Here is a 22,312-nt window from a genome sequence, read left to right as displayed (position 1 = left end):
TACAGTGTGGTTAATGTTAGGTGGCCTGTACACCACTCCCACAAGTGACTTCTTGCCTTTTGGTTTCTCATCTCTACCCAAACTGCTTCTACATCCTGGTTTCCTGAACTTAGGTCATCCCTCTCGATTGCGCTAATACCATAATTAATTAACAGAGCTCCCTTTCCACCTTTTCCTAGCTTCCTGTCCTTCCTAAATGCCATGTATCCTTCAATATTCAGGTCCCAATCTATGACGTCCTACAGCCATGTCTCTGTAATGGCTATCAGATCGTACTTAATTATTTCTGACTGCGCTCTCAGTTCATTTGTTTTGTTTCGAATGCTACGTGCATTAAGATACTGAGCCTTTAGTTGTGTCCTTTTATTATTTTTGTAACCTCTCGCCTTATCTGTTGATTTACTCTTAGATTTGTACGCTCTGTCCCTTCCTGTCACAGTCTGTTTATCATTTCCCATATTAATACCTTTCTTTCTTGCCTGAAGCATACTGAAGGGCTCCGAACAGGTATCTGAACAGACGCTCGAGTTGTCTCATGGCAGATGTTGTACCTCTTCTCTGCATCAGTGCTTGGGTTCCGTACAGGCATCAGTGGGTAGCCCTTGTCGCCCAGTATCCATCCTTGAAGGCACGCTGGGGGCCTGAAAAACTCTGGCACCTGGGACTGCCTTAGTATGAAGGTGTCATGCTTGCTTCCCAAGAACTGCGCGCATGCCTGCAGGAAATTTGTGTCGGTCGCAGACCAGTTGTACGTTGAGTGAGTGGAAGCCCTTCCTGTTGATGAAGGCTGCAGCCTGGTCCATGGGAGCCTTGATGGCCACGTGCATGCAGTCAATGATACTCTGCAGCTGGGGGAATCCGGCCCCAAATCCAGTGGCCCTCTCATTTTGACTTTCTGGGTCAGTGCGATAGTGCATGTACTGGCTGTCCCTCTTGAAGATGGCATTGGGAGATCTCACACATATCTCCAGTGGATCCCTGGAATGATCCTGAGGCACAGAAATTCAATGCGACGGTGACCTTCAGTGCCACTGGCATTGAGTGGCCCATCACTTCCCATGGGGCTCAGCTCATCCTCCATCATGACATACAGCTCTGACAGCCTCCCTGGAAAGGCAAAGTCTTTGGTGACCCTGCTGCTCCGACATTTGCAGGTAGTTGAGTCTCGGATGGTAGACCAGCTCTGGTGGGTAACCTCTTCTGCGCCCATGAGGCTGGTTGTGTGCCCCTCTGCACCCTCCTCCTGCTTTCCCCCTCTCTTCCCCAAAACTGAGACTGAAGTTCCTGGCAGCCCTCAGGTTGTTGCCTTTGGCTGCTGCTCTTCCACTCTCTCTCGTTCCTCCTCACTGGTGTTCCCAGTGCCTGAGTGAATGAGGCCCATGGCAGATAGTTGCACTCAGTTTCCTGGCCCTCTCACCACCCCTACCCCCCACCCCACTGCCTCTTACAAGACTGCACTCGAGTAGTATGCCCTCGATCTGCTGGAAAGTTTGTCCCTGCTCCCGATTGCCACTGCCAATGCCCAAGCTGTTCCGCCCTCCCTGCCAAGCTATGCGAGCATTCTCTAAGGCTGCTGTCTGGAGCAAGCACTGACCTCCTGCTAATTCACTGCCTCTAAGTACCTGCCAAGGCTCTGAAGCCCTGTGGTTCCTGTGCACTCTTTGTAAAATCTGAAAACCCCAGTAAAATTGCAGTTAATCGCCTGGTTAACAGTCTTAATTACCTTCCCACCACAACTGAGCAAGGGTGCTTCTGCCCTGCCGGCCGCTCTTCAGAATATCTGATTGCGAAGTAGGCATCAGACTTCCGTCCCGATGTCTTTCGCTATAATATTCTGACCCCTCCTGCCTTCCAGCTCATTGCAAGAGGGCCATCCACAGATGCTGCCTGACCTGCTGAGTGTTTCCAACATTTTCTGTTTTAATTTCTGCTCCTTTAAATTCCACTAAGACAAAACCACCCTTGTAAAATCCTGCACCCCCCCCAACTCCAAATATTTTACAAAGTTCACTTTCTGGTGGTGGCCTGTAGCAGATGAGGCCACATGGGGACCTGATTTTGCTGACTGCAGTCAGGCTGAGACCTGCAGAGTTCAGGGCAAAGGGGCATCACACAGTCATCAGCTCCTTATCTACCAAGGGGCTAATTCCTGGTTCAGGTGTGGGCCCTGGATGCCTCTATCAATATGGTTGCTTTATGCACTCATCTCAGAAAGTGTACATCTCAGAAAGTGTACATCTCAGAATGTGTACATCTCAGAAAGTGTACATCTCAGAAAGTGTACATCTCAGAATGTGTACATCTCAGAAAGTGTACATCTCAGAATGTGTACATCTCAGAATGTGTACATCTCAGAAAGTGTACATCTCAGAATGTGTACATCTCAGAAAGTGTACATCTTAGAATGTGTACATCTCAGAAAGTGTACATCTCAGAATGTGTACATCTCAGAAAGTGTACATCTCAGAATGTGTACATCTCAGAATGTGTACATCTCAGAAAGTGTACATCTCAGAAAGTGTACATCTCAGAATGTGTACATCTCAGAAAGTGTACATCTCAGAAAGTGTACATCTCAGAATGTGTACATCTCAGAATGTGTACACGCCATCTGCCATGTTGGGGTAAAGCAGCCTCAGCATTGTTGAATTTTTACAGCAATAAATCTATTCTGTCTGATTACTGTCTCAGCAGCCTCCAACCAGTCATCAGTAAAGTGATGGAAGGAATTATCGATTGTATCATCAGCCTATTCACCAACAAACAGCTCACTGACACTCAGTTCTGGTTCCATCAGAACCATTTATTTCAAGACCTTATTGCAGTCTTGACCCAGACATGGACACGAGCTGATTACCAGAGGAGAGATGAGATTGATTGCCCTGGACTGAGGCAGCATTAAACCGAGTGTGGCTCCAGGGAGTCCCAACAAAACTAGCCAATAGATGCTTATGACTCACTGGAACAGGTGCAGGTATAACAACACAAACGAAGCTCAACAACACTGGCACAGTGGCAGCAGTGTGCACCATCTACAAGATACACTGCAGCAACTCACCAACGTTCCTTCAACAGCACCTTCCAAACTTATGACCTCTCCACTTAGAAGGACAAGAGCAGCAGATGCATGGGAACACAACCACTTGAAAGTTCCCCTCCAAGACACACACCATCCTGACTTGGAACTATATCGCCGTTCCTTCACTGTCACTCGATCAAATCCTAGAACTCCCTTCCTAACAGCACTGTGGGTATACCTACACCCCAAGGACTGCAGCGGTTCAAGAAGGCAGCTCACCACCACCTTCTCAAGGGCAATTAGGGATGAGCAACAAATGCAGGCCTAGCCAGTGACTCCCACATCCTGTGAATGAATTTTAAAAACTTGTCAGTGAGGGAAGAGGGTGAGCTGAGGGTCAGTTCCTGTCTGGTCTTACAGACCACCTGCTTTCATGGATTGAAGCACAAGTAGATTCTCTCGCAGAAAGTCAAACCGTGCCACTATTTACTCAGAGTGATGAAACAAAAATCTACCCCAGTGGGTCAGTGCAGCCCAGGACAGGAGCACTGGATCAATATAGATCAATGACCAGTTACTACTGGAGTAACCTCACTGGGGTAAACACTTTCTTGCATTGTCTGAAGTCGACAGCAATCGGCCACAAGTGTCTATAGCTCGTTCCCTGGGGTTGGGGTTTCAGTGTTAAGGTCATACAGGGAACTTGTTTTTATGGCCTTGTTGATGAACATTTCCTGCTGCAATATCGATCACACAGAGTAGGGACTTCTTTAGAAAGATTTCAGAATGGGGATTTTCATTTTAACATCCCACTCCACCCTGCCCCCAGTAACTGCAAGTCCTTGACAAGAAACAAAGGATTGATTAGAAATGGATCTGAACAATCTTTTACCTGTTGGTAGAGAGAGCGGTGACAGAGGCCGAGAGAGACTGGGTGATGGCGAGCTTACCACCAGGCTCTTCCTGTTGCTGCGGCAACTGAGAAATCAAAACATTAACATTCAGTCAGAGACAGCTGGAAACTGGAGCAACATCAGAGCAGGAGCTGGGAAACCGGAGCAGGATCTGGGAAACCGGAGCAGGATCTGGGAAACCGGAGCAGGAACTGGAAAACCGGAGCAGGAGCTGGGAAATCGGAGCAGGAGCTGGGAAAGTGAAACAGGAGCTGGGAAACCAGAGCAGGCGCTGGGAAAGTGGAGCAGGAGCTGGGAAGCCAGAGCAGGAGCTGGGAAAGCGGAGCAGGAGGTGGGAAAGCGGAGCAGGAGATGGGAAACCAGAGCAGGAGCTGGGAAACCAGAGCAGGAGCTGGGAAACCGGAGCAGGATCTGGGAAACCGGAGCAGGATCTGGGAAACCGGAGCAGGATCTGGGAAACCGGAGCAGGATCTGGGAAACCGGAGCAGGAACTGGAAAACCGGAGCAGGAGCTGGGAAACCGGAGCAGGATCTGGGAAACCGGAGCAGGATCTGGGAAACCGGAGCAGGAACTGGAAAACCGGAGCAGGAGCTGGGAAAGCGGAGCAGGAGCTGGGAAAGTGAAACAGGAGCTGGGAAACCAGAGCAGGAGCTGGGAAACCAGAGCAGGCGCTGGGAAAGTGGAGCAGGAGCTGGGAAGCCAGAGCAGGAGCTGGGAAAGCGGAGCAGGAGGTGGGAAAGCGGAGCAGGAGATGGGAAACCAGAGCAGGAGCTGGGAAACCAGAGCAGGAGGTGGGAAAGCGGAGCAGGAGGTGGGAAAGCGGAGCAGGAGCTGGGAAGCCAGAGCAGGAGGTGGGAAAGTGGAGCAGGAGATGGGAAACCAGAGCAGGAGCTGGGAAACCAGAGCAGGAGCTGGGAAACCAGAGCAGGAGGTGGGAAAGCGGAGCAGGAGATGGGAAACCAGAGCAGGAGATGGGCAAGTGGAGCAGAATCTGGGAAAGCGGAGCAGAAGCTGGGAAGCCAGAGCAGGAGGTGGGAAAGTGGAGCAGGAGATGGGAAACCGGAGCAGGAGATGGGAAACCAGAGCAGGAGGTGGGAAAGCGGAGCAGGAGGTGGGAAAGCGGAGCAGGAGATGGGAAAGCGGAGCAGGAGATGGGAAACCAGAGCAGGAGATGGGAAACCAGAGCAGGAGATGGGAAAGTGGAGCAGGAGATGGGAAACCAGAGCAGGAGATGGGAAAGTGGAGCAGGAACTGGGAAACCAGAGCAGGAGCTGGGAAACCAGAGCAGGAATAGGGAAAGTGGAGCAAAATCTGGGAAAGCAGAGCAGGATCTGGGAAACCGGAGCAGGAGCTGGGAAACCAGAGCAGGAATAGGGAAAGTGGAGCAGAATCTGGGAAAGCAGAGCAGAATCTGGGAAAGTGGAGCAGGACATGGGAAATCAGAGCTGGAGCTGGGAAACCGGAGCTGGAGCTGGGAAACCAGAGCAGGAGCTGGGAAACCAGAGCAGGAACTGGAAAACCAGAGCAGGATCTGGGAAACCAGAGCAGGCGCTGGGAAAGTGGAGCAGGAGATGGGAAACCAGAGCAGGATGAACGCAAAGGGAGTGGTGGTCTGAGGTGCATATGTTTTAATGCAAGAAGTGTAGTAGGTAAGGCAGATGAATTTAGGGCTTGGATTAGTACCTGGGAGTATGATGTTATTGCTATTACTGAGACTTGGTTGAGGGAAGGGTATAATTGGCAACTAAATATCCCAGGATGTCGATGCTTCAGGTGGGATAGAGAGGGAGGTAAAAGGGGTGGAGGAGTTGCATTACTGGTCAAAGAGGGTATCACAGCTGTGCTGAAGGAAGGCACTATGGAGGACTCGAGCAGTGAGGCAATATGGGCAGAACTCAGAAATAGGAAGGGTGCGGTAACAATGTTGGGGCTGTACTACAGGCCTCCCAATAGCGAGCATGAGATAGAGGTACAAATATGTAAACAGATTATGGAAAGATGTAGGAGCAACAGGGTGGTGGTGATAGGAGATTCTAATTTTCCCAACATTGACTGGGATTCACTTAGTGTTAGAGGTCAAGATGGAGCAGAATTTGTCAGGAGCATCCAGGAAGGTTTTCTAGAGCAGTATGTAAATAGTCCAACTCGGGAAGGGGCCATACTGGACCTGGTGTTGGGGAATGAGCCCGGCCAGGTGGTTGAAGTTTCAGTAGGGGACTACTTTGGGAATAGTGATCACAATTCCGTAAGCTTTAAAATACTCATGGACAAAGACGAGAGTGGTCCTAAAGGAAGAGTGCTAAATTGGGGGGAGGCCAACTATCCCAAAATTCGGCAGGAGCTGGGGAATGTAGATTGGGAGCAGCTGTTTGAAGGTAAATCCACATGTGATATGTGGGAGGCTTTTACAGAGAGGTTGATTAGCGTGCAGGAGAGACATGTTCCTGTGAAAATGAGGGATAGAAATGGCAAGATTAGGGAACCATGGATGACAGGTGAAATTGTGAGACGAGCTAAGAGGAAAAAGGAAGCATACATAAGGTCTAGGTGGCTGAAGAAAGACGAAGCTTTGAAAGAATATCGGGAATGTAGGACCAATCTGAAACGAGGAATTAAGAGGGCTAAAAGGGGTCATGAAATATCTTTAGCAAACAGGGTTAAGGAAAATCCCAAAGCCTTTTATTCATATATAAGGAGCAAGAGGGTAACGAGAGAAAGGATTGGCCCACTCAAGGACAAAGGAGGAAAGTTATGCGTGGAGTCAGAGAAAATGGGTGAGATTCTAAATGAGTACTTTGCATCGGTATTCACCGAGGAGAGGGACATGACGGATGTTGAGGTTAGGAACAGATGTTTGATTACTCTAGGTCAAGTTGGCATAAGGAGGGAGGAAGTGTTGGGTATTCTAAAAGGCATTAAGGTGGACAAGTCCCCAGGTCCGAATAGGATCTATCCCAGGTTACTGAGGGAAGCGAGAGAGGAAATAGTTGGGGCCTTAACAGATATCTTTGCAGCATCCTTAAACACGGGTGAGGTCCCGGAGGACTGGAGAATTGCTAATGTTGTCCCCTTGTTTAAGAAGGGTAGCAGGGATAATCCAGGTAATTATAGACTGGTGAGCCTGACGTCAATGGTAGGGAAGCTGCTGGAGAAGATACTGAGGGATAGGATCTATTCCCATTTGGAAGAAAATGGGCTCATCAGTGATAGGCAACATGGTTTTGTGCAGGGAAGGTCATGTCTTACCAACTTAATAGAATTCTTTGAGGAAGTGACAAAGTTGATTGATGAGGGAAGGGCTGTAGATGTCATATACATGGACTTCAGTAAGGCGTTTGATAAGGTTCCCCATGGTAGGCTGATGGAGAAAGTGAAGGCGCATGGGGTCCAAGGTGTACTAGCTAGATGGATAAAGAACTGGCTGGGCAACAGGAGACAGACAGTAGCAGTGGAAGGGAGTTTCTCAAAATGGAGACGTGTGACCAGTGGTGTTCCACAGGGATCCGTGCTGGGACCACTGTTGTTTGTGATATACATAAATGATTTGGAGGAAAGTATAGGTTGTCTGATTAGCAAGTTTGCAGACGACACTAAGATTGGTGGAGTAGCAGATAGTGAAGGGGACTGTCAGAGAATACAGCAGAATATAGATAGATTAGAGAGTTGGGCAGAGAAATGGCAGATGGAGTTCAATCAGGGCAAATGCGAGGTGATGCATTTTGGAAGATCCAATTCAAGAGTGAACGATACAGTAAATGGAAAAGTCCTGGGGAAAATTGATGTAGAGAGATTTGGGTGTTCAGGTCCATTGTTCCCTGAAGGTGGCAACGCAGGTCAATAGAGTGGTCAAGAAGGCATACGGCATGCTTTCCTTCATCGGACGGGGTATTGAGTACAAGAGTTGGCAGGTCATGTTACAGTTGTATAGGACTTTGGTTCGGCCACATTTGGAATACTGCGTGCAGTTCTGGTCGCCACATTACCAAAAGGATGTGGATGCTTTGGAGAGGGTGCAGAGGAGGTTCACCAGGATGTTGCCTGGTATGGAGGGCGCTAGCTATGAAGAGAGCTTGAGTAGATTAGGATTATTTTCATTAGAAAGACGGAGGTTGAGGGGGGACCTGATTGAGGTGTACAAAATCATGAGAGGTATAGACAGGGTGGATAGCAAGAAGCTTTTTCCCAGAGTGGGGGATTCAATTACTAGGGGTCACGAGTTCAAAGTGAAAGGGGAAAAGTTTAGGGGGGATATGCGTGGAAAGTTCTTTACGCAGAGGGTGGTGGGTGCCTGGAACGCGTTGCCAGCGGAGGTGGTAGACGCGGGCAGGATAGCGTCTTTTAAGATGTATCTAGATAGATACATGAATGGGCAGGAAGCAAAGAGATACAGACCCTTAGAAAATAGGCGTCATGTTTAGATAGAGGATCTGGATCGGCGCAGACTTGGAGGGCCGAAGGGCCTGTTCCTGTGCTGTAATTTTCTTTGTTCTTTGTTTTTGTTCAGGAACTGGAAAACCAGAGCAGGCGCTGGGAAAGCGGAGCAGGAGATGGGAAACCAGAGCAGGAGCTGGGAAAGCGGAGCAGGAGGTGGGAAAGCGGAGCAGGAGGTGGGAAAGCAGAGCAGGAGCTGGGAAAGTGGAGCAGAATCTGAGAAAGCAGAGCAGGAACTGGAAAACCGCAGCAGTAGCTGGGAAACCGCAGCAGGAGCTGGGAAAGCATAGCAGGAACAGGGAAAGTGGAGCAGGAACTAGGAAACCAGAGCAAAAACTGGGAAAGTGGAGCAGAATCTGGGAAAGCAGAGCAGGAACATACGCAAAAATACATGAAAGTTACATCACTGAAACAAGTCATTAGCTCAACCAGTCGATGCCAGTGTTTCTCCCTCCATGGGATGGTATAATTCCATTCACATTTATCCACCCTGTTCTGATATTCCTTTGTCCACCTTTCCATCGAACCATAGAAAAATTACAGCACAGAAGGAGGCCATTCAGCCCATCGTGTCTGCACCAGCTGAAAAATCTAGCCAATCAATCTAATCCCACCTTCCAGCACCTGGTCCGTAGCCTTGCAGGTTACAGCACTTCAGGTGCAGGTCCAGGTACCTTTTCAATGAGTTGAGGATTTCTGCCTCCACCACCGATCTGGGCAGTGAATTCCAGACACTCACTACTTTCTGGGTGAAAATGTTTTTCCTCATGTCTCCTCTAATCCTTCTACCAATCACCTTAAATCGGTGCCCCCTGGTAATTGACCTCTCTATCTAGGCCCCTCATAATTTTGTACACCGCAATTAAGTCACCCCTCAGCCTCCTCTGTTCGTGTGAGTGCGAGGTACAAGCTCTGTGACGTAAGGAGATATATACTAAAGTTTGGAACAGCAGCATTCTTCCACAGAGAGACAGGGAGGCTGTGTGATCTATATTTCTGTCTTGATGTTACTGAGTCCCTTAACTCTCTCGAAAGCACAATGTACAGAAGACCATACTGCACTGTGATAATTCAGCTTACTTCTTTCCTCTCACGCATGTGATGTTTTTCCTATGCCTGCCACACTGTGGCCTCTCTGTATGAATTTGACAGTGCTAAATCCACTGGAGCTTCATTGAGACAGCCCAAACTCAGTTTACAACCTTGCAGGCAAAAGCGAAAGGAGACCTTCATTCACATCAAGCTGAGCTGCATCTGAAGCCAAGTCCCACCTCATTGACCACATGGGTAATTCCTTATCCTCTTCCCATCTCCAGACCTAGATGAGCTCACCTTTTAAGGTTCTCCTGAATGTTGACACAGTTTCTGTCTCAACCACTAACCCTGGGAGTAAATCCACAACCTCACACGCTCTCTATGGGCTTTCCCCTGCCCTCTGATCCAAATGAAGTGTTAAACCAAGACCCTGTCTGCCCTCTCAGGTGAATATAATAGATTGCACTTCCACTATTGGAATAACAGGGGAGTTCATCCCAATGTGCTGTAGCCAAAATCCATCGCTTAACCAACATAGAAAAACAGATAGTCTGGTCACTTTCTCATTGCTGTTTGTTGGATCTTGATATGCACAAGTTGGCTGCCATGTTTAATAAATTACAACAGTGACTATGCTTCAAAATTATTGAATTGGCTGTAAAAAGCTTTGGGACATCCTAAGGTTGTGAAAGGTGCTATAGAAATGCAAGTTTTTTTTTCTTATATTTAATCTTGAATCAATGGCCCCTTGTTCTAAACCCCTTAGCTGCTGAAAACAGTCTGCTTCTACCTCCCCAGTCCCATCCATTCATCATATTAAATACTCTATCATTTCACCCTTTAACCAGCATTATTCTCACAAAAAGATCCCACTTGGAGATGGGATACATTGGGAACAAGGACAATATTGGGAAACAGGAGACAGGAGTTGGAAGTTATAGAGTCAGAAGTACAACTTCGCAATACCTGGCAGCAATAACTTGCATTTTTATAGCACCTTTAACATGGTAAAATGTTGCAAGGCACTTCACATCAACGCCATCAAACAAAATTTTGACACCGAGCCACATAAGCAGATATTAGATCAGATGAGCAAAAGCTTGGGCAAAGAGGTATGTTTTAAGGAGTGTCTTAAAGGAAAAATGAAAGGTAGAGAAGTGGAGGTTTAGGGAGTGTCATGAAAGCCCTATGTGCCAAATAGAAAATATTAATTTCATCAGTTGGAACCTTGCCTTAGACTTTGCTGGAAATTCTTACAAATAGTATTTTTAAAAAGTAAACAGGCAGCCAAGATGGCCACTGCAACTTACATTTGAAACCACCAAAAACCCAGACTGGAGACAACATAACTGACTCAACCTAGCCATAACAATGGGGTACTCTCTGATTAAATTACCTGAAATGACCTTATCTGAATGGTCATCATGGGCCATCGACACCCATTGACTTTGAAAGAGCCAACCCCCACCAAGTGTGACTGAACAGCTTGAGGGGTAGAGCCTTGAATCTCAGAGAAGATTTCAGAGGACCTCATTAACACTGCAAGGAGGTTTGGTAATGTCATGTGACTGCTTGTGCAGCCCTGGGGAAACTGTAAGCTTTTTCAGACAGAATGCAGAGAGGACTAACTGGAAAAAGCCATCAATGAAGCAGCTCTCTCTCTCTCTCTCTCTCTCTCTCTCCAGTCAGACCACCACAGCCAAAAACTAGGGGACAAGGATCAAGCCCTCTCTTCTGCCTTCCGGAGCCCTGAGAAGCAAGCCTGCAACTGTGCACGTGGCCCAGTGAGGCCTTCAGGGCTACAATTTCAACCCAGGGACTGATAAACTGTATTTAAATTCCATTTATTCCAGACTCTACTCCAACCACCAAAGCTGTTTTCCCTTTGTATTCTATTTGTGTGTGTGTGTGGCTCTTTTGTAAATGTGTGCGAGAATTTTTTTAAACCGAGGCATTTCTGATCAGGGAGCCAATGTAGGTCACAGAATCACAGAATTGTTACAGCACAGAAGGAGGCCATTTGGCCCATCATGTCCACATGAGGTCAGCAAGCATGGGGTAATAGGTGAATAGGAATTGGTAGAAGTGAGGATACGGGGAGCAGAGTTTATGGAGGTTGGAAGATGGGAGGCCGGACAGGAGAGCATTGGAATAGTCAAGTCTGGAAGTAACAAAGGCACGGACGAGGATTTCAGCAGCAGGGGCGAAGTTGAGCAATGTTATGGAGGTGGAAACAGGCAATCTTAGTGACGGTGCAGATCTGCAGTCGGAAGCTGATCTTGGAGTCAGGTAGGACACTAAGGTTGTGATCAGTCTGGTTCAGCCTCAGATAGTGGCCTGGCAGACAAATAACCTCAGTGCCTAGGGAGCAGAATTTACGTTGGGGACTGAAGACAATGCCTTCAGTCTTCCTAATATTTAGTCGGAAGGATTTCTGCTTGTCCAGTGCTGGATGTCGGAAAAGCAGTCTGATAATTTAGAGATGGTGAAGGGGTCGAACAAGGTGGTGGTGAGTTAGAGCTGGGCATCGTCAGTGTACATAAGGAAACCTGATGTGTTTTAGGATGATGTCGCTGAGGGGGCAACATGTAAATGAGAAATAGGAGGCGGCCAAGGATAGATCCTTGTGGGAGACCAGAGGTAATGATGCGGGAGCAGGAGGAGAAACCATTGCAGGTGATTCTCTGGCTATGATTAGATAGATCAGAATGGAACAAGATGAGAACAGTCCACCCAACTGGACAATGGCAGAGAAGTGTTGGAGGAGGATAGTGTGGTGAACAATGCCAAAGGCTGAAGTCATGTTGAGGAGGTTAAGGAGGGTCTCCCCACCCTGACTGTACCCCACAATATCCCCCACCCTGACTGTACCCCACAACATTCTCCCACCTGAACTGCACCCTAACCCTAAGTCCTGTGGAAATGGAAGGGAGGATGATCTGTTCAGCCTAATCCCAACCTTCAATATGGCAAGCTGTGCAAGAAACCGACTGTACATGGTAAAGCTAGCTCTACATTCACAGACACCACAACCATAATCCAGCAAAGGCCCGAAGCCTAACAATGACTATAACCTGAAACTTAATTCTCTCAATACCCCTAACCCTATCAATTGTTCTAACTGTATCAAAATTCTTTACAATAATGCTAAGTCTAATGCGACTGATACCCATAGCCCTATCAATAACCTGAATAACTCTAAGCCGAACACTATAATTACCTCTAACCTTACCAAGAACTCCAAATCTCCCAAATAACCTTGAACCTTATCAATATGCCTAACCTTATAATAACCCTAATACTAGCCATAACCTAACCATAACCAACCCAAACCCAGACGAATAAGAACCGTAACATTTCCAATAACTCCAAGCCAAAGAATCCAACAAAATTGGTAACAATTATAAGGCTACTTATGGAATCCTGGGGAATGCAGATTCTGACTGGGGTGGGGGAGTGGGGGGGGGGGGGGGGGGAAAGGTGGGATCAAATGGGATATAAGCAACCAGGTGAGATGCACCAGTAGATGTAGGCTTATGCAACCCATCTGTGCTGGCTAACAGCAAGATCAATCCCAAACTAATCCCATTGCCCCACTCTCTCTCCAGAGCCCTCAATCAATCCCAAACTAATCCCACTGCCCTGCTTTCTCCCCATAGCCCTGTATCAATCCCCAAAGTAATCCCAGTGTCCTGATCTCTCTCCAGAGCCTCAATCAATCCCAAACTAATCCCACTGCCCTGCTTTCTCCCCATAGCCCTGTATCAATCCCCAAAGTAATCCCAGTGTCCTGATCTCTCTCCAGAGCCTCAATCAATCCCAAACTAATCCCACTGCCCTGCTTTCTCCCCATAGCCCTGTATCAATCCCCAAAGTAATCCCAGTGTCCTGATCTCTCTCCAGAGCCTCAATCAATCCCAAGCTCATCACACTGGTCTGCTCTCTCACCATAGCCTGTATCAATCCCAAACCAATCCCAGTGTCCTGATCTCTCTCTATTACCCTGAATCATCTCAAACTAATCCCATCGCCCTCCACTTTCCCCATAGACCTATATCAATCCCAAAACTAATCCCATTGCTCTGTTCTCTCCCCATAACCATGTATCAATCCTAAACTAAACCCACTGCCCTTCGTTCTCCACATAACCATGTACCATTCCCAAATTAACCTCACTGACCCACACCCTCCCCATAGCCCAAGAGAAATCCCCAAACTAATCCCACTGTCCCACTCTTCCCCATATCCCTGTATCAATTCTAAACTAATCCCAGTGTCCTGATGAAGGGTCACAGACCTGAAACGTTAACTCTTTTTCTCCACACACAGATCCTGCCAGAGCTGCTGAGTATTTCTGGCATTTTCTGTTCTCATCCCAGTGTCCTGATCTCTCTCCACAGCCCTGTATCAATCCCCAAACTGATCCCATTGCCGTGCACTCACCTAATAGCCCTGTATCAATCCCAAACTAATCCCACTGCCCTGCTCACTCCCCATAACCCTGTATCAATCCCAAACTAATCCCACTGCCCTGCTCACTCCCCATAGCCCTGTATCAATCCCCAAACTAATCCCACTGCCCTGCTCACTCCCCATAACCCTGTATCAATCACAAACTAATCCCACTGCCATGCTCACTCCCCATAACCCTGTATCAATCACAAACTAATGCCAGTGGCCTGATCACTCTCCCCATAGCCCTGTATCAATCCCGAACTAATCCCACTGCCCTGCTCACTCCCCATAGCCCTGAATCAATCCCAAACTAATCCCACTGCCATGCTCACTCCCCATAACCCTGTATCAATCACAAACTAATGCCAGTGGCCTGATCACTCTCCCCATAGCCCTGTATCAATCCCAAACTAATCCCACTGCCCCGTACTCTCCCCGTGGCCCTGTTTCAATCCCAAACTAATGCCAGTGGCCTGATCACTCTCCCCATAGCCCTGTATCAATCCCGAACTAATCCCACTGCCCCTCTCTCTCCCCATAGCCCTGTATCAATCCCAAACTAATCCCACTGCCCCTCTCTCTCCCCATAGCCCTGTATCAATCCCAAACTAATCCCACTGCCCCTCTCTCTCCCCATAGCCCTGTATCAATCCCAAACTAATCCCACTGCCCCTCTCTCTCCCCATAGCCCTGTATCAATTCTAAACTAATCCCACTGCCCCGCTCTCTCCCCATAGCCCTGTATCAATCCCAAACTAATCCCATTGCCCCGCTCTCTCCCCATAGCCCTGTATCAATCCTAAACTAATCCCATTGCCCCGCTCTCTCCCCAGAGCCCTGTATCAATCCCAAACTAATCCCACTGCCCCTCTCTCTCCCCATAGCCCTGTATCAATCCCAAACTAATCCCATTGCCCCGCTCTCTCCCCATAGCCCTGTATCAATCCCAAACTAATCCCACTGCCCCTCTCTCTCCCCATAGCCCTGTATCAATCCCAAACTAATCCCACTGCCCCTCTATCTCCCCATAGCCCTGTATCAATCCCAAACTAATCCCACTGCCCCTCTCTCTCCCCATAGCCCTGTATCAATCCTAAACTAATCACACTGCCCCGCTCTCTCCCCATAGCCCTGTATCAATCCCAAACTAATCCCACTGCCCCTCTCTCTCCCCATAGCCCTGTATCAATCCCAAACTAATCCCACTGCCCCGCTCTCTCCCCTTAGCCCTGTATCAATCCCAAACTAATCCCACTGCCCCTCTCTCCCCCCATAGCCCTGCATCAATCCCAAACTAATCCCATTGCCCCGCTCTCTCCCCATAGCCCTGTATCAATCCTAAACTAATCCCACTGCCCCGCTCTCTCCCCATAGCCCTGTATCAATCCCAAACTAATCCCATTGCCCCGCTCTCTCCCCATAGCCCTGTATCAATTCTGTACTAATCCCACTGCCCCGCTCTCTCCCCATAGCCCTGTATCAATCCCAAACTAATCCCACTGCCCCTCTCTCCCCCCATAGCCCTGTATCAATCCTAAACTAATCCCACTGCCCCGCTCTCTCCCCATAGCCCTGTATCAATCCCAAACTAATCCCACTGCCCCTCTCTCTCCCCATAGCCCTGTATCAATTCTAAACTAATCCCACTGCCCCGCTCTCTCCCCATAGCCCTGTATCAATCCCAAACTAATCCCATTGCCCCGCTCTCTCCCCATAGCCCTGTATCAATCCTAAACTAATCCCATTGCCCCGCTCTCTCCCCAGAGCCCTGTATCAATCCCAAACTAATCCCACTGCCCCTCTCTCTCCCCATAGCCCTGTATCAATCCCAAACTAATCCCATTGCCCCGCTCTCTCCCCATAGCCCTGTATCAATCCTAAACTAATCACACTGCCCCGCTCTCTCCCCATAGCCCTGTATCAATCCCAAACTAATCCCACTGCCCCACTCTCTCCCCATAGCCCTGTATCAATTCTAAACTAATCCCACTGCCCCTCTCTCTCCCCATAGCCCTGTATCAATTCTAAACTAATCCCACTGCCCCGCTCTCTCCCCATAGCCCTGTATCAATCCCAAACTATTCCCACTGCCCCGCTCTCTCCCCATAGCCCTGTATCAATCCCAAACTAATCCCATTGCCCCGCTCTCTCCCCATAGCCCTGTATCAATCCCAAACTAATCCCATTGCCCCGCTCTCTCCCCATAGCCCTGTATCAATCCCCAAACTAATCCCACTGCCCCGCCCTCTCCCCATAGCCCTGTATCAATCCCCAAACTAATCCCACTGCCCCGCTCTCTCCCCATAGCCCTGTATCAATCCCAAACTAATCCCACTGACTCGCTCTCTCCCCATAGCCCTGTATCAATCCCAAACTAATCCCACTGCCCCTCTCTCTCCCCATAGCCCTGTATCAATCCCAAACTAATCCCACTGCCCCTCTCTCTCCCCATAGCCCTGTATCAATCCCAAACTAATCCCACTGCCCCGCTCTCTCCGCACAGCCCTGTATCAGTCCCCAAGTTAATCCCACTGCCCCGCTCGCTCCCCATAGCCCTGTATCAATCCCAAACTAATCCCACTGCCCCGCTCTCTCCGCACAGCCCTGTATCAGTCCCCAAGTTAATCCCACTGCCCCACTCGCTCCCCATAGCCCTGTATCAATCCCAAATTAATCCCACTGCTCCGCTCTCTCCCCATAGCCCTGTATCAATCCCAAACTAATCCCACTGCCCCGCTCTCTCCGCACAGCCCTGTATCAGTCCCCGTTAATCCCACTGCCCCGCTCGCTCCCCATAGCCCTGTATCAATCCCAAACTAATCCCACTGCCCCGCTCGCTCCCCATAGCCCTGTATCAATCCCCAAATTAATCCCACTGCCCCGCTCGCTCCCCATAGCCCTGTATCAATCCCAAACTAATCCCACTGCTCCGCTCTCTCCCCATAGCCCTGTATCAATCCCAAACTAATCCCACTGCCCCGCTCTCTCCGCACAGCCCTGTATCAGTCCCCAAGTTAATGCCACTGCCCCGCTCGCTCCCCATAGCCCTGTATCAATCCCAAACTAATCCCACTGCCCCGCTCGCTCCCCATAGCCCTGTATCAATCCCAAACTAATCCCATTGCCCCACTTTCACCCCATAGCCCTGTATCAATTCTAAACTAATCCCACTGCCCCGTTCTCTCCGCACAGCCCTGTATCAGTCCCCAAATTAATCCCACTGCCCCGCTCTCTCCCCATAGCCCTGTATCAATCCCAAACTGATCCCATTGCCCCACTCTCATCCCATAGCCCTGTAACATTCCCCAAACTAATCCCACTGCCCCACTCTCTTCCCATAGCCCTGTAACATTCCCCAAACTAATCCCACTGCCCCGCTCTCTCCCCATAGCCCTGTATCAATCTGCAAACTAATCCCACTGCCCCGCTCTCTCCACATAGCCCTGTATCAATCTGCAAACTAATCCCACTGCCTCGTTTTCCCCATAGCCCTGTATCAATCTGCAAACTAATCCCACTGACTCGCTCTCTCCCCATAGCCCTGTATCAATCTGCAAACTAATCCCACTGCCCCGCTCTCTCCCCATAGCCCTGTATCAATCTGCAAACTAATCCCACTGACTCGCTCTCTCCCCCTAGCCCTGTATCAATTCTAAACTAATCCCACTGCCCCTCTCTCTCCCCATAGCCCTGTATCAATTCTAAACTAATCCCACTGCCCCGCTCTCTCCCCATAGCCCTGTATCAATCCCAAACTAATCCCACTGCCCCGCTCTCTCCCCATAGCCCTGTAACAATCCCCAAACTAATCCCACTGCCCCGCTGTCTCCCCATAGCCCTGTAACAATCCCCAAACTACTCCCACTGCCCCACTCTCTCCCCATAGCCCTGTATCAATCCCAAACTAATCCCACTGCCCCACTCTCTCCCCATAGCCCTGTATCAATCCCAAACTAATCCCACTGCCCCACTCTCTCCCCATTGCCCTGTAACAATCCCCAAACTAATCCCACTGCCCCACTCTCTCCCCATAGCCCTGTATCAATCCCAAACTAATCCCACTGCCCCGCTCTCTCCCCATAGCCCTGTAACAATCCCCAAACTAATCCCACTGCCCCGCTCTCTCCCCATAGCCCTGTAACAATCCCCAAACTAATCCCACTGCCCCACTCTCTCCCCATAGCCCTGTATCAATCCCAAACTAATCCCACTGCCCCGCTCTCTCCTCATAGCCCTGTAACAATCCCCAAACTAATCCCACTGCCCCGCTCTCTCCCCATAGCCCTGTAACAATCCCCAAACTAATCCCACTGCCCCACTCTCTCCCCATAGCCCTGTAACAATCCCCAAACTAATCCCACTGCCCCGCTCTCCCCCCATAGCCCTGTAACAATCCCCAAACTAATCCCACTGCCCCGCTCTCTCCCCATAGCCCTGTAACAATCCCCAAACTAATCCCACTGCCCCGCTCTCTCCCCATAGCCCTGTAACAATCCCCAAACTAATCCCACTGCCCCGCTCTCTCCCCATAGCCCTGTAACAATCCCCAAACTAATCCCACTGCCCCACTCTCTCCCCATAGCCCTGTAACAATCCCCAAACTAATCCCACTGCCCCACTCTCTCCCCATAGCCCTGTAACAATCCCCAAACTAATCCCACTGCCCCGCTCTCTCCCCATAGCCCTCTATCATTCTCACTTGCTGTGACAAATATTCCAAATTCCAACAATCTTCTGTGCTAACAATGATCTCCTGACCTCACCTCAATCTGAAGATAATTTTAAATTGATGTCCCTGATCAACTGAATCCCAAACCCGAGAAACTGTGGGTGGATTTTCACTGCCTGTCTGGTGTTAACTGGGAGTGGGGAAACATAGAAAATAGGAGCAGGAGTAGGCCATTCGGCCCTTCGAGCCTGCACCGACATTCAATACGATCGTGCCTGACCGTCCAAACTTAGTATCCTGTTCCCGCTTTCTCCCCGTATCCCTTGATTCCTTTAGCCCTCAGAACTATATCTAACTCTTTCTTGAATATATTTAATGATTTGGCCACAACTGCTTTCTGTGGTAGCGAATTCCACAGGCTCACCACTCTCTGGGTGAAGAAATTTCTCCTCATCTCAGTCCTGAAAGGTTTACCCCGTATCCTTAGACTATGACTCCTGGTTCTGGACTCCCCCACCATTGGGAACATCTTTCCTGCATCTACCCTGTCAAGTCCTGTTAGAATTTTATAGGTTTCTATGAGATCCCCCCTCACTCTTCTGAACTCCAGCGAATACAATCCTAACCGACTCAATCTTTCCTCATACGTCAGTCCCGCCATCCCAGGAATCAGTCTGGTAAACCTTCGCTGCACTCCCTCTATAGCAAGAACATCCTTCCTCAGATAAGGAGACCAAAACTGCACACAATATTCCAGGTGTGGCCTCACCAAGGCCCTGTATAATTGCAGCAAGATGTCCCTGCTCCTGTACTCGAATCCTCTCGCTATGAAGGCCAACATACCGTTCGCCTTCTTAACTGTCTGCTGCACCTGCATGCTTACTTTCAGTGACTGGTCTACAAGGACACACAGGTCTCACTGCACCTCCCCCTTTCCCAATCTATCACTGTTCAGATAATAATCTGCCTTTCTGTTTTTGCCACCAAAGTGGATAATAGGTTGAGAAAGGGGTGGGCAGCTCTCTGCCTCATTAACTCCAGTCACCAGCATACTGCCCACATATTCCACATGATAGGCCGCCTTTAAACACAAGGGTTTTGTGCTTTAAGTAGAATACTGGGATTAAAAGAGGGGCAGGCGCAGAGGACAGAGGGAAAGAGAGAGAGAGCAAAGTTCAGGAGCGAAGAGTCAAACAGAGATGTAGGTCACCTGCCAGAAGAAAGAAAAAAAGTCTTGCATTTCTATTGCACTTTTCATGACCACCATCCATGCTAAAGCACTTCACTGCTAATGGAGTACTTTTGAAGTGTAATCACTTTGTATTGTAGGAAACACAACAGTCAAGTTGCACACAGCAAGATCCCACAAGCAGCAAAGTGATTATGACCAGATCATCTGTTTTAGTGATGTTGGTTTCGGGATAAGTATTGGCCAGGGCACTGGGGAGAACTCTCCTGCTCTTCTTTGAAACAGTGACCACGGGATCTTTTAAATCATCTGAGAGGGTAGATGGGGCCTTGTTTTAACATATCACTTGAAAGGCAGCATATTCAACAGTGCAGCACTCTCTCAGTACTGACCCACCGACAGTGCAGCACTCCCTCAGTACTGACCCTCCGACAGTGCAGCACTCCCTCAGTACTGACCCTCTGACAGTGCAGCACTCCCTCAGTACTGACCCTCTGACAGTGCAGCACTCCCTCAGTACTGACCCACCGACAGTGCAGCACTCTCTGAGTACTGACCCTCCGACAGTGCAGCACTCCCTCAGTACTGACCCTCCGACAATGCAGCACTCCCTCAGTACTGACCCTCCGACAGTGCAGCACTCTCTCAGTACTGACCCTCCGACAGTGCAGCACTCTCTCAGTACTGACCCTCCGACAGTGCAGCACTCCCTCAGTACTGACCCACCGACAGTGCAGCACTCTCTCAGTACTGACCCTCCGACAGTGCAGCACTCCCTCAGTACTGACCCTCCGACAGTGCAGCACTCCCTCAGTACTGACCCACTGACAGTGCAGCACTCTCTCAGTACTGACCCTCCGACAGTGCAGCACTCCCTCAGTACTGACCCACCGACAGTGCAGCACTCTCTCAGTACTGACCCTCCGACAGTGCAGCACTCTCTCAGTACTGACCCTCCGACAGTGCAGCACTCCCTCAGTACTGACCCTCCGACAGTGCAGCACTCTCTCAGTACTGACCCTCCGACAGTGCAGCACTCTCTCAGTACTGACCCTCCGACAGTGCAGCACTCCCTCAGTACTGACCCTCCGACAGTGCAGCACTCTCTCAGTACTGACCCTCCGACAGTGCAGCACTCCCTCAGTACTGACCCTCCGACAGTGCGACGCTCCCTCAGTGCTGTCCCTCCGACAGTGCAGCACTCCCTCAGTACTGACCCACCGACAGTGCAGCACTCCCTCAGTACTGACCCACCGACAGTGCAGCACTCTCTCAGTACTGACCCTCCGACAGTGCAGCACTCTCTCAGTACTGACCCTCCGACAGTGCAGCACTCCCTCAGTACTGACCCTCCGACAGTGCAGCACTCCCTCAGTACTGACCCACCGACAGTGCAGCACTCTCTCAGTACTGACCCACCGACAGTGCAGCACTCCCTCAGTACTGACCCTCAGACAGTGCAGCACTCCCTCAGTACTGACCCACCGACAGTGCAGCACTCCCTCAGTACTGACCCACCGACAGTGCAGCACTCTCTCAGTACTGACCCTCCGACAGTGCAGCACTCCCTCAGTACTGACCCTCCGACAGTGCAGCACTCTCTCAGTACTGACCCACCGACAGTGCAGCACTCCCTCAGTACTGACCCTCCGACAGTGCAGCACTCCCTCAGTACTGACCCACCAACAGTGCAGCACTCTCTCAGTACTGACCCTCCGATAGTGCAGCACTCCCTCAGTACTGACCCTCCGACAGTGCAGCACTCCCTCAGTACTATACTGGAATATCAGCTTTGATTCTTGTGCACAAACCCTCGACGGGGTTTCAAACCTGACAGAGTTGAGTTGATAGCAACTGAAACCACTGCGGAAAGCTAAAAATAGAAGACAGAAAGATGTTGAGGAGACAGAAATAAAAGGGTAGGATAACCAGAAGTGAAAGAGGACACAAAGAGACAGAAAAGAATGAAGGAAAGAGAAATGAGGTAATGCGGAGACTGTTTAATCTGAATTATGTCATTCGATGTGATGCAACTTCCATGACTGGAGTTTCCATCTGATGAAAAATAAATGAAGACATGAAGCCACCGAACCTCCTCCAGCTGTTAGCGGAAGTGGAGCCCTCTTCACATTGCACTTTGAAAACACACCCGGGAGCATCTGTTACTGAAATATTAAACATAGTTTTACAGTCACTTCCAAAGCAGCACTTATCTGTCAGGGCTGTTTGGCCTACTCCAGTTCCTGTGTTCAATTGCAGTCTGAACAGTTGGAGAGGGAGTTCAGGATCTATTAAAGAGCCTGCCTGGGGAGGGGGTTGAGCACATGGCAGGGACTTCAAATACTGTTAATATCCAGTCAAAAACGTACCTTTTAGAGCGCTGAAGCAAAGCTCCTGTCACAAAGTGGCTCTTGTAGCTGGGCAGCCCCATCCAGTAGCTTGGATCAGACATGACCGTACTCAGACAAGTCCTGATCAGCAATTCAAAGGTTAAAATAGAATGTCCATTTGGGATGTTGAATACTTGATACTTCTCTCTGTTCTTTTAAAATCAGAGTCCCAAACTTGCATCTTCTCAGTGCCTGGGTCTCCGAGTGTTA

At 49.4% G+C, this 22,312-nt stretch overlaps 1 protein-coding gene across 1 annotated transcript in view; it reads right to left on the bottom strand.

The window, feature by feature from the left end:
* LOC137364482 (microtubule-associated serine/threonine-protein kinase 3-like) overlaps positions 1–22,305 on the bottom strand; it is a gene marked incomplete at its 3' end in the record, with an annotated part of 131,991 nt that extends 109,686 nt beyond the window's left edge. Inside the window, exons 1-2 of the mRNA XM_068027671.1 lie at positions 22,082–22,305; positions 3,912–3,997 (exon numbers count right to left, since the gene is read on the bottom strand). Of these exons, the coding sequence (XP_067883772.1) occupies positions 3,912–3,997; positions 22,082–22,164 (169 nt within the window). The remainder of the gene's footprint in view (positions 1–3,911; positions 3,998–22,081) is intronic.
* Between the last annotated feature and the right edge of the window lie 7 nt (positions 22,306–22,312).

Source organism: Heterodontus francisci, unplaced genomic scaffold (genome assembly GCF_036365525.1).
Source record: "Heterodontus francisci isolate sHetFra1 unplaced genomic scaffold, sHetFra1.hap1 HAP1_SCAFFOLD_1178, whole genome shotgun sequence".
In the NCBI taxonomy this organism is placed as follows: Eukaryota; Metazoa; Chordata; class Chondrichthyes; order Heterodontiformes; family Heterodontidae; genus Heterodontus; species Heterodontus francisci.
Note: the sequence above shows the minus strand (reverse complement) of the source record. Positions and strands in the feature narration are given on the sequence as shown.